We start from the raw sequence: 13,062 nt of genomic DNA, 5'->3' as shown, positions 1-13,062 counted from the left end.
AGACCTTAGTATTTGTGGCTAATTTCAACTGCACACATTGTATGTGGGCTGCTTCTGTGTTGGCAGCGCTGTGTAGCGGTTTGAATTGGATCTCTGACTGCGTTATGGGACTTAACATCTGAGGTCATCAGTCCCCTAGACTTAGAACTACTTAAACCTAACTAACCTAAGGACATCACACACATCCATGCCAGAGGCAGCATTCGAACCTGCTACCGTAGCAGCAGCGCGGTTCCGGACTGAAGTGGCTAGAACCGCTCAGCCACAGTGGCCGGCTCTTTCTAAGAGACTCTGTGGCTGGTCGGACTCGTTGTTGGAAGTTAATCGCCAGTATTGTTGGGCAGTTGGAGGTGAACAGCCAGCAGTGATGGATGTTAGATGTGAGAAGTTAGCATTGATGGAGGTTAGAGGTCTGAAGTGTTAGCGTAGGCTAACGATCTGTACATGTTCGACTTGGAGATTGAATATTATTCATGATTATATACCTTTGCACTAGATATCAATGACGATTTATATTCGTGTCTGAACTGAATGTCACATTATTAAGGTAAAAAAAAAAACATTATTTGGTTTGCAACAAAATTTTTTCCTTTGCTAACCACATGCCTATTAGTAGTTAGTGGCTTTAGTAGCTAGAATCTTTTATTTCGCCGTATTGCAGTAGTTCGTGTAACGAAGATTTTTGTGAGGTAAGTGCTTAATGAAATGTATAGGTTATTGTTAATATTTCTTTTTAGTCAGGGCCATTCTGTTGCATTAATTATATGAAGTCAGGTTGTAATTTTTTTGAGCAGTCAGATTGCGTTGCGCTAGAATATTGTCGGTCAGTGTTGACATGATAAGAAAAAGTAAAGAGGAAGTTGGCTCAGTACGTTAAGTTTTACTCATGTGTTTCAGAATCAAATAACATAGAAGTTGCATCTTCTCAGTCATTCTGCAATTTAAGTACAGACACACTCATTTAAATAAAGAAGTTTTAACCTCTACCCATTCCTGGAAAAAGGCGGGCCTAACAGACGGATGGACAGATGGATAACAAACAGCAAAAATTAAAAAGTGATATAATTACAAATTAACAATTTACGGATTTTCCTTTTACTTGTATGTCGAAACCTTGCTGATCGTCAAATTTCATGTTGCTACGTCAACAGGAATACCCTACAGTGTGAGTATCGAAATATGTGACATGAATTACCATATCTTCTCACAGCAATGATTTAGGATCTTAAACTTTTCACAGCCCCGAAGGATCGTCCCTTAGTACCTGGCATTAATTCAGCGTCATATCTTTTCCCTTTCCTGGGAGAAAGCGGTCTTAACAGTGGGTCTGAGAGACAGACGGACAGGAAGGTGGACAATGAAGCAATCCTGTAAGGGTTCCGTTTTTATCGACTCAGGTACGGAACTCTAAAAATGAGGCCCATATTCGTTCAGGATATAGAGCTGATTGAAAATGGAAAAACTGATCCTACTGTGTTGAAAATGGTCAATATTCAGTGTGTAACAATTCTGCGAAGATGAGATCCAAACCGTTTTCAACAATTTCCGTACATAATAGTGCGTAGCGTACGTTTACCAAGATGGACGTGTTCAAGTGTCCTACACAGCCGACACAGGAACACTACGACGAGACCCACCAGCATTGGTGGAAACCCTAGAAGGTAAATTCATTCTGCGAGACTTTCTTTATTGTGTTAAACTTTCAAACTGCTGATAATTATAAACAATTAAGAATGTCATTACTTTCTTTTGTAAAGAAAAACACGCATATTTGTTTTGTAAAACACGCGGAGAGTTAAAACACTGGCCAGTCACATTAATGCGACCACCTGCCAAAAGCCTGAATAACCACCTTTTGCAGCTTGGACCGCTGCGAGACATATAGGAAGACATTTGGTGAGGTTCTGCAAGGTGACGGCAGGGATGTGGATCCATGCCGCCGACAGCGCCGTATCCAACTGCGCTTGCTAGGTTTCCGAATTGAGAAACAGCCCGATCGAGGTGGTCCCACGGATTCTCGATTGGGTTTAAAAGCGGGAAGTTTGGTGGCCAGGTGAGCGCGGTAAACGCATCCTGACTCTCTTCGAACTGCACACCTACACTGCGTGCTGCGAGACACGTTTCATTGTCCTGCTGGTACACTACTGGCCATTAAAATTGCTACACCACGAAGGTGACGTGCTACAGACGCGAAATTTAACCGACAGGAAGAAGATGCTGTGATATGCAAATGATTAGCTTTTCAGAGCATTCACACAAGGTTGGCGCCGGTGGCGACACCTACAACGTGCCAACATGAGGAAAGTTTCCAACCGATTTCTCATACACAAACAGCAGTTGACCGGCGCTGCCTGGTGAAACGTTGTTGTGATGCCTCGTGTAAGGAGGAGAAATGCATACCATCACGTTTCCGACTTTGATAACGGTCGGATTGTAGCCTATCGCGATTGCGCTTTATGGTATCGTGACATTGCTGCTCGCGTTGGTCGAGATCCAATGACTGTTAGTTGAATATGGAATCGGTGGTTTCAGGAAGGTAATACGGAACGCCGTGCTGGATCCCAACGGCCTCGTATCACTAGCAGTCGAGATAACAGGCATCTTATCTGCATGGCTGTAACGGATCGTGCAGCCACGTCTCGATCCCTGAGTCAACAGATGGGGACGTCTGCAAGACATCAACCATCTGCACGAACAGTTCGACGACGTTTGCAGCAGCATGGGTTATCAGCTCGGAGATCATGGCTGCGGTTACCGTTTACGCTGCATCACAGACAGGAGCGCCTGCGATGGTGTTCTCAACGACGAACCTGGGTGCTCGAATGGCAACACGTCAGTTTTTCGGATGAATCCAGGTTCTGTTTACAGCATCATGATGATCGCATCCGTGTGTGGCGACATCGCGGTGAATGCACATTGGAAGCGTGTATTCGTCATCGCCATACTGGCGTATCACCCGGCGTGATGGTATGGGGTCCCTCTTGTTCGCATTGACGGCACTTTGAACAGTGGACGTTACATTTCAGATGTGTTACGACCCTTGGCTCTACCCTTCATTCGATCCCTGCGAAACCCTACATTTCTGCAGGATAATGCACGACCGCATGTTGCTGGCCCTGTATGGTCCTTTCTGGATACAGAAAATGTTCGACTGCTGCCCTGTCCAGCACATTCTCCAGATATCTCAACAATTCAAAACGTCTGGTCAATGGTGGCCGAGCAACTGGCTCGTCACAATACGCCAGTCACTACTCTTGATGAACTGTGGTATCGTGTTGAAGCTGCATGGGCAGCTGTACCTGTACACGCCATCCAAGCTCTGTTTGAGTTAATGCCCAGGCGTATGAAGGCCGTTATTAAGGCCAGAGGTGGTTGTTCTGGGTACTGATTTCTCAGGATCTATGCACCCAAATTGCGTGAAAATGTAATGACATGTCAGTTCTAGTATAATATATTTGTCCAGGGAATACCCGTTTATCATCTGCATTTCTTCTTGGTGTAGCAATTTTAATAGCCAGTAGTGTAGGTGCTGTCGTGCCACGGAGAATCAAACTACATATACGCGTGGACATGGTCGGCAAGGATAGAAACATTCTTGTGTTGATCCAGTGTGTTTTCGATAATGACGATATCACACTGGGAATGCCACTAAAACATTCCCCAAACCATAACGGCCCCTCCTCCGGCTTCAGTGTTTGCTGTGAGATTTTTAAGCCGTAGAACCGAACGGCCATCTGTCCAGTAAAGCATAAAACGTGATTCACCTCAAATGGCCACCTGGCACCACTCTGCAGAAGTCAACTTACGGTACTGGAGTGCAAATTCCAGCCTTCGTCGCCGATGAACGGAAGTCAGCATGGGTGCATAAACCACGCACCTGCTGCAGACCACCATATGGAGCAACGTTCGCTGACAGTCGTTGAGGAAACGCAGTTGTTAGCCCCGTGGTCCGTCTGGGCTTTCAGTTGCTCACCAGTAGCACACCCATTCTGTAGCCGTCATTCTCCCCTGTCATCTATGGCCCATAGTGCTACACAGTTGCCTCGGCGCCTGATTTGGATAACGCCATTCTCGGCGCCTGATTTGGATAACGCCATTTTGCTGTGCATGGTATATTTTAACAACGGCAGCATGCAAACAGTCCTCAACCTTATCGTTTCGGATAAGCTTCCACCCTTGGCCCGGAAGTCAATGATAATGACCTTCTCGATGTCAGACAACGTTTTGTTTCCGCATTACGACAACGACTGAAATATTTTCTACATCCCCTCGACACGCGAAAGAACTTGCCCCCCTTCTAACAGCCGTGTACCGCAAGTCTCTAGAGGAACGGAGGGTTCCAAATGATTGGAAAAGAGCACAGATAGTCCCAGTCTTCAAGAAGGGTCGTCGAGCAGATGCGCAAAACTATAGACCTATATCTCTTACGTCGATCTCTTGTAGAATTTTAGAACATGTTTTTTGCTCGCGTATCATATCATTTCTGGAAACCCAGAATCTACTATGTACGAATCAACATGGATTCCGGGAACACCGATCGTGTGAGACCCAACTCGCCTTATTTGTTCATGAGACCCAGAAAATATTAGATACAGGCTCCCAGGTAGATGCTATTTCTCTTGACTTCCGGAAGGCGTTCGATACAGTTCCGCACTGTCGCCTGATAAGCAAAGTAAGAGCCTACGGAATATCAGACCAGCTGTGTGGCTGGATTGAGGAGTTTTTGGCAAACAGAACACAGCATGTTGTTATCAATGGAGAGACGTCTACAGACGTTAAAGTAACCTCTGGCGTGCCACAGGGGAGTGTTATGGGACCATTGCTTTCCACAATATATATAAATGACTTAGTAGATAGTGTCGGAAGTTCCATGCGGCTTTTCGCGGATGATGCTGTAGTATACAGAGAAGTTGCTGCATTAGAAAATTGTAGCGAAATACAGGAAGATCTGCAGCGGATAGGCACTTGGTGCAGGGAGTGGCAACTGACCCTTAACATAGACAAATGTAATGTATTGCGAATACATAGAAAGAAGGATCCTTTATTGTATGATTATATGATAGCGGAACAAACACTGGTAGCAGTTACTTCTGTAAAATATCTGGGAGTATGCGTACGGAACGATTTGAAGTGGAATGATCATATAAAACTAATTGTTGGTAAGGCGGGTACCAGGTTGAGATTCATTGGGAGAGTGCTTAGAAAATGTAGTCCATCAACAAAGGAGGTGGCTTACAAAACACTCGTTCGACCTATACTTGAGTATTGCTCATCAGTGTGGGATCCGTACCAGGTCGGGTTGACGGAGGAGATAGAGAAGATCCAAAGAAGAGCGGCGCGTTTCGTCACTGGGTTATTTGGTAACCGTGATAGCGTTACGGAGATGTTTAATAAACTCAAGTGGCAGACTCTGCAAGAGAGGCGCTCTGCATCGCGGTGTAGCTTGCTCGCCAGGTTTCGAGAGGGTGCGTTTCAGGATGAGGTATCGAATATATTGCTTCCCCCTACTTATACTTCCCGAGGAGATCACGAATGTAAAATTAGAGAGATTAGAGCGCGCACGGAGACTTTCAGACAGTCGTTCTTCCCGCGAACCATACGCGACTGGAACAGGAAAGGGAGGTAATGACAGTGGCACGTAAAGTGCCCTCCGCCACACACCGTTGGGTGGCTTGCGGAGTATCAATGTAGATGTAGATGTAGATGTATACAGGGTGTAAATCTTAAGTTGACAAACCAGAATAACTCGAAAAATAAGCGTCACACGAAAAAACGCGTAGATTCCAAAGTTGATTATTTCCGAGGGGGACATCTGCTGGTGCTAAAATTAGCCCGCCACCCCAGTCCCTTGGGGGTGGGGCGGGAGGCAACCTTAAATTTCAAATGGGAACCGCCATTTCTGATTGCAGTATCAGATTTCAGGCGTAGCGCCGTATAACGATCCTGCCTTGGAGGCGGTTAGCCGGCCGCGGTGGCCGTGCGGTTCTGGCGCTGCAGTCCGGAACCGCGGGACTGCTACGGTCGCAGGTTTGAATCCTGCCTCGGGCAGGGGTGTGTGTGATGTCCTTAGGTTGGTTACGTTCAAGTAGTTCTAAGTTCTAGGGGACTTATGACCTAAGATGTTGAGTCCCATAGTGCTCAGAGCCATTTTTTTGGAGGCGGTTAAGCGGGAGATGTGTATCAGAGCTGAATAGTGACGGATGGTGACGCGAGACTGGATGTGCACGTAGTTTATGTATCAGCGAATAGAGGACAGTATTGGGTAGGGCACTGATTTAGTTTCGATTGTGCCCAGTAGAGTGCACTAAAGTAATAGGATGTTTTTCATAAACTGTTATACTATTTTCATAAACTGTTATTATGTCTTTTTGTGTATATAAAATGTTAGAAATGTGTTTTAGCAGTATCAATGATACCTGAGTGTGGATTATGTTAATATGAAGATAATTGCTTAACGAGTTATGTAGTAGGATTTAGTTTGGGAACATTTCGAAGGAGTATGGACATGAACAAAGGAGATTTTTGTAGAATAGATTTATAAAGTATGTTTATGGTAAAGGGAAAGTTAATTCAGGTATAAATAACAATAGTAAATAACTTTATGCATAAGCAAAACTTCAGCATATTAGATAATTACGTCGGTAAAAAAGTGCAGTCATTAGGTTTACTATTTTGCGATTGGTTATTGATGAAAAGCGCGGATTGACGTGGGAGAATGTTGTTGTGCTATTGGCTGTTGAGTAAACTGACCAATGGTAAAGCAATATTCTTCGCGCGCCTTTCTCTGCTGGTAGAGAAGACTAAGTGTTCTAGTGAAAGAGCCAAAGCCTAGCCATGAAACAGTTCTGACGTGTGCAGTAGCAGTTCCGATGTAAATGATAAGTTGCCGGATCTAGCAGTGTTTCATACATCAGAAGTATTGGAAAGTGATGGCATAATTATTCCGATGCGTGTGTAGAAATTTCGGAATTTTTAAGTGAATTTTTTGACGAGATAAGACATATATTCCGCGTGGCGTATTGAGCAGGTCGATGGCTAAAAACTGTGACTACAGTGGATACCGACAGACTTAATATTTTGCGAGCATTCTAAAACAAAAACATTCAGTATTTTTGTAGCTATTGCGTTTTCGGTAAATGCAACACGAAAAACTTGTTAATGTGAGTGAAAGGGATTGTGAGTGACTGTGTTAAGACTAGCTCGGGCTTGGCTGTGATACTTGTTCACCTGAGTTTCAGAATATATTAATTGAGGACAGAATTTCCGACCTTTCATTTCGTGTTTCTCCCTAAACGTAGATTAGTGACTTAAATTGCAGCCTGGTTCACGTCGAAGTACAGTACGTTTCACTCGGCTTTCCTACTGATGATCTGCTGAGACAATGTTCACAGGTATGTGCAGGTTCGTCGTAAACGGACGGAAAGAACTGCGCCGCCGCAGATTCTACTTAAAAAATTACGTACATTTTGTCTTGAACATGTTTTGGTTCTTAGTATTTGGCGCTGTAATTCAAGAAAATTCATGTTCTCATTTCGACTTGGAAAATGGTTACGGATGAATAAAAAATGCTTATTTACTTCGCAAATTTTGATTCGCTAAAACTAAAACTCTCTCTCTCTTCCCATAGAGTGGGGTTTGAGAGAGAGGAATTAGAGTTTTACAAGTGTTGACCGAAATATTGATTTTTTGCACAGATTCGGCTAAGTTTTGTTTGTTTCGTGGTCATGAGGCTACACAACTTTTAATTATCAAACAGATTGTTTGACTACCTAACTAAATAATGAAAGATCCTACTTACTAACGAGTGAACTCATTAACTAAAAAACTAACTGACTCACGAACCTAATTTTTTATTAGATTCGGAGTAATCACTCTTATTTGGGTTAACATTTGTGAAACTCTAATTCCTCTCTCTCAAACCCCATCCGATGGGGGAGAGAGGGAGAGTTTTAGTTTCAGCGAATCAAAGTTTACGAAGTAAATAAGTATTTTTTATTTATCCGTAACCATTTTCCACGCAAAAATGAGAACATGGATTTTCTTGAATTATAGAGCAAACTACCAAGAATCAAAACAAATATTTAAGACAAAATGGACGTACTTTTTATGTAGAATCTGATTCTGCAATAAAAAGTGGGTGTTCCCATTTGAAATTTTGAAGTTGCCTCCCGCCCCACCGTCATGAGGCTCGGGTGGCGTTCTAATTTTAGCACCCTCGAAAATAATCAACTTTGGAATCTACGCATTTTTTCGTGTGAAGCTTATTTTTCGAGTTATTCCGGTTTGTCAACTTAAAATTTAGACCCTGTATATCTTCCATTGCTAGTGCTACCACCTGACGTCTGCGAGCTGTTGTTGCATGTCGACCTCGAACACAGGCGTTTGCCACATTAATATGCAATAGCCGGCACGGTAGCTCAGCGTGTTCGGTGGGACGGATAGCTGCTCTCTGTAACAAAATAACTGAGTGAATGGGTGAACGACGAATTTGAACAAGTGTGAAGGGACATTGTTCCAGAATAAATACAACGACCAAAAGCGAACAAAATGAGATAAAAAAAAGTGGTCAGCGCGACAAAATGGCAATCCTAGGGGCCCGGGTTCGATTCCTGGCTGGGTAGGAGATTTTCTCTGCTCTGGGACTGGGTGTTGGGTTATCCTAATCATCATCATATCATCCCCATCGACGCAGAAGTCACCGAAGTGGTGTCAAATCGAAAGATCTGCACCCGGCGAACGGTCTATCCGACGGCAGGCCCTAGCCACAAGACATTTATAAAGAGAAATGTGAGGGACAGTCAGAAAGGCTCTCTGTGGGACACGGTGGTGTAGGAGACACCAGACAGGGCGTCTTGTTCGGGAGAAGGCGGACGGTCGCTAGCGAGAGCGGCGGGAGCCCTTCGAGCGGCAGCCGTGAAGGCTGCACCACCGGCTACCACTGCAACATGCAGACATCGACTCGCCTGACTGCCTTCGCGAGCGGCTAACAACAAGCCTACATGATAATTTTTTATTTTTACGGTACGTGAAGTTCATAGCTCGAATATCAATCAACCGAAGCATTTCGATACAGCTCTCAGAAATTCTCGAGAAAATCGTCTTTGAAGTTTTGGAAGAAATAGCGAGAGTTGTATGCGTATTTTACACAGGACAGAGAAGGGTCGCTCTCTCGACTTGTTGAAATCAAAAATTTACAATACCAAAAGGCGTGAATCCCCTAGGATACCCCACGCCTGCTTTGCTTTGTTTGATAACACACTACAATAACCACAGGATGCCTCGCGTATTTATACCTGGCCTTACTTGATGAGTTATGTTGATGACAGAAGGCAGTTCCCTTACTTCCGCACAGTAGTCGCTCTAATCTTGTAACTGATAGTCTCCTACCTACTCGTGGAATGTATAGCCAAACTATATAATTTTATTTATTGAATGCTTATACGTTGTGTAAAAGTTTTCTGTGGGAGACATGTCACGATGTATGTGAAGCCCTCTATTGGTTAAGTTCTTACGATCGGTGCGCGCCTACATAAGATCCTAGCGGCCGACCCAACAGAGGGCGCTGTTCATTGATCTGTCTCTTTTTCAGCTGTCATATAGACATTTTATCTTTCTTAAGTAATTTATAGGTTGCCACAGGCAATGTATTACGCGATATGAATTGTTGACCGTAAATTCACCATAAAAAAATAAGGGTAGGATCTATATTCTTCATATATTTTCTTTTAATAATTTTACATGGGTAACTGCATTCATCTTTCAATGTATCACAATTGGTTTCTATGATAGTCATTAATTTTAATAAGTCTGCTACATGCATTTTATCTAATGTGCTTTTATCAGATTATGTTTTTGCGTAAATGATGACTACATATAAGCAAGCCCACAGTATATTGTAATAAACATTGCTGTTTTATGTTAAAAGACACACTGCTCACTAGATGTATATATTTTAGTTCTGAAGATGGTCATCGTCTAAAGAATTCATTTGTGATCAGAGACTGGAATAAAAAAGCATTTTGGAAGAATCTTTAATTCACTAAATATATGGGAGTTCCTTCATTTGTTATGTAGATAGATCGTAGTAGCTGCCTGGTGGCTAGAGTCATAACATCGTTGTTACAGTCTACGGAAACCAGCAGCCACAGATAGGACTGTGTATACAGTTAAGGCCTAAAGATGGTGTACTGAATCACCGGAACTGGTAGCTGTATAATAAATAACATCGGAAGGACGGCTGCAGCTTTCCAGTTAATTTTTACATAAGTGAATGGCCAAAGTCCCTCAAACCTTCAGTCAGAAGACTGGACGTACAAAAACAAAAACTAGTAAACACAACTCACTTAGGACACCCTGCTGTGGCAGCCACTTGTTGATCATCACATTGTCTGGTTGTCCAGGCAACGAGTCGTTCTCCCATTTCCAAAGGACTCGCTGTGGCAGCTCTCGAAACGCATCCAGGAAGGCCTGTATCTTCTCCCAAGGCAACGCATTACTCTTGACGTTGGAGCCGAGACTGAAGTAGATCACTCCGTGTTCCGCCCCGTCCATGAACTCCTGGATGTTCTGCAATAGTGGAAATAACACAACAGCTGAATAATTACAATCTCATTGCCTTTCGTCCGAATGTCACTCTTCATCGAGTGGTGTAACAAGTGGGACCGTCAAGCAAATCAACAGAGAAACAAAGCCACAATCCTTGGCCACATCACTCTACAATTGCTTCCTTGCAGATTTCCACCTCTCCATCTACAGCCAGTTCATCACTCTAACTAACAAAGAAAGTAAAGAAAATATTTTAGACTAACCTTCGACAGAAAACTAATATGGAAAGCACACCTTCTCAACATCGTACACGAAGCCCTATACAGGCTTAAGCTACCAACAGGCAAGACCTGAAATCTACATCATTCTATCATTATCCTTGGCGAAAAACCTATCATCTTCCCAATTCAAGCTTATGACAATGTTGTCTACAACTTCGTCTCTCCTAAGTTCTGGGAATCCCCTTAAATCCTAGAAAGACATACACATCGCTTCACGTCCCGGAACTACCTACGTTAATAAGTTCTATTCCCACACTAACTCTCCATTTCACACACCTTCTTTTCTTGGAGCACATTCGAATCCATCACTTTAACTGAAAAAAGGTCATAACAATCAATTTGCTACCCACCAATCCCCTATTCAGGTACCTCGTTGCGCCATAACGCTAATATCTTACCTTCCAAGCACCTTCATGCCTTATTCATTCTCTCCCACCGAAGGTTCGACCAACATCCACTACCCAGAGATGAAATCCGCTCCAAGATATACCCTCCTTGCCTTCATCACCAACGCTCCTGTTCACCCCATTTTTCGGTTTTGTCCCTCTTCCTCCCTCCCTCTCAAGTTATGTTAGTGGTTTCCTATGGCTCCACCGAGCTCCATTGTAGTAGGGTCTACTCATTATTCCAACTGAATCATGGGCATGACCTTCTTGATGCGCCAGCAGCACAATCATTACATCATAACAGCATCAACATCGTCATCCATGATAACACAGAGATGACAAAAGTCATGGGCTACCTCCTAATGTCGTGTCCGTCCTCCTTTTTCGTGGCATAGTGCAGTAAATCGACGTGGCATGGTGTACGTCCCCTGCAGAAATATTGACCCATGCTGCCACTATAGCCGCCCACAAAAGCGAAAGTGTTGCCGGTGCAGGATTTTCTGCATGAATCGACCTTACGATTATGTCCACTGAATATTCAGTGAGATAAATCTCACTGATATGGGTAGTCAAATCATTCGCTCGAACTGTCCAGAATGTTCTTAAAACAAGTCGCGAACAATTGTGGCCTAGTAACATGGCACATTAAACCATAAAAATTTCATCGTTGTTTGGGAAAATGAAGTATACGAATGGCTGCAAATGGTCTCCAGGTAACCGAATATGACCATTCCCAATCAAAGATCGGTTCAGTTGGACCAGAGGATCCAGTTCACGCCACATAAACAAAGCCCACACCATTGTAGAGCCACCACCAGCTTGCACAGTGCCTTGTCGACAACTTCGACACATGGCTTTGTGAGGTCAGCACCACAGTCGAACCCTACCATCAGCTCTGACCAGCTGAAATCGGGACTCATCTGACCAGTCGTCTAGGCTCCAACCGGTATGGTCACGAGCGCAGGAGAGGCACAGCAGACGATGTTGTGCTGTTAGCAAAGGCACTCGCGTCGGTCGTCTACTGCCATAGCCAATTCGCTCCAGAATTTGCCACATTGTCCTAATCGATACGTTCGTCGTACGTCCCACATCTATTTCTGTGGTTATTTCATTCAGTGTTGCTTGCCTGTTACCACTGACAACTTTAGGTCGTTATGTGAATTCTGTCGGCCACTGCGTTATCCGTGTGAGAGGTAATGCCGGAAATTTGGTGTTCTCGGCACACTCGTAACACTGTGGACACCGGAATATTGAATTCCTTAACAATTTCCAAAATGAAATGTCCCGTGCGTTTTGCTCCAGTACCATTCCGCGTTCAAAGTCTGTCAGTTCCCGTCACTTCGGAAGCCTTTTCACATGGATCTCATGAGTACAAATTCCAACTCCACCAAAGCGCTGCCCTTTCATACCTCGTGTACGCGAGACTATCAGCATGTGTATATGTGCATATTGCTATCCCATGACTTGTCAGCTCGTTGTCCATTTTAGCAGTTGTGTAAAAGCATTTGAAAAATTTAAAGATCATAAACAGTCTTAGGAATAGGAATATTTTATCTGTTTGTGTAATTACGACGTTATTTAAAATTTAAAAATTTTGGGAAAGAGTAATTTTATCCCCTAGCAGCCGGTTCCCCTCTTGGAATCCCTTTTTCAGTGCTAATCGATTATAAACCCGACACGAATTGCTGCTTTCAGTTGACGAAGATGCGTCTCAACCAGAAACCGATCTGTGAACAAACCTGAATGCAATGTATTTTCAAGTCGGCATCTCGCAAAACGTGGTACACGAATTTCAGTGGGTCAAGAAACTTTGAAACTGGATAGTAAATGACTGCAGGCGTGTCTAATCT

The 13,062-nt window shown here is 43.7% G+C and overlaps 1 protein-coding gene across 1 annotated transcript in view; it reads right to left on the bottom strand.

The window, feature by feature from the left end:
- Nucleotides 1-13,062, bottom strand: part of LOC126455491 (UDP-glucosyltransferase 2-like) — a 105,862-nt gene that overhangs the window by 25,543 nt on the left and 67,257 nt on the right. The window contains exon 5 of the mRNA XM_050091242.1: nt 10,344-10,566. Within this exon, the coding sequence (XP_049947199.1) occupies nt 10,344-10,566 (223 nt within the window). The remainder of the gene's footprint in view (nt 1-10,343; nt 10,567-13,062) is intronic.

The sequence above is a fragment of the Schistocerca serialis genome, chromosome 2 (assembly GCF_023864345.2).
Source record: "Schistocerca serialis cubense isolate TAMUIC-IGC-003099 chromosome 2, iqSchSeri2.2, whole genome shotgun sequence".
NCBI classification, from domain to species: domain Eukaryota; kingdom Metazoa; phylum Arthropoda; class Insecta; order Orthoptera; family Acrididae; genus Schistocerca; species Schistocerca serialis.
Note: the sequence above shows the minus strand (reverse complement) of the source record. Positions and strands in the feature narration are given on the sequence as shown.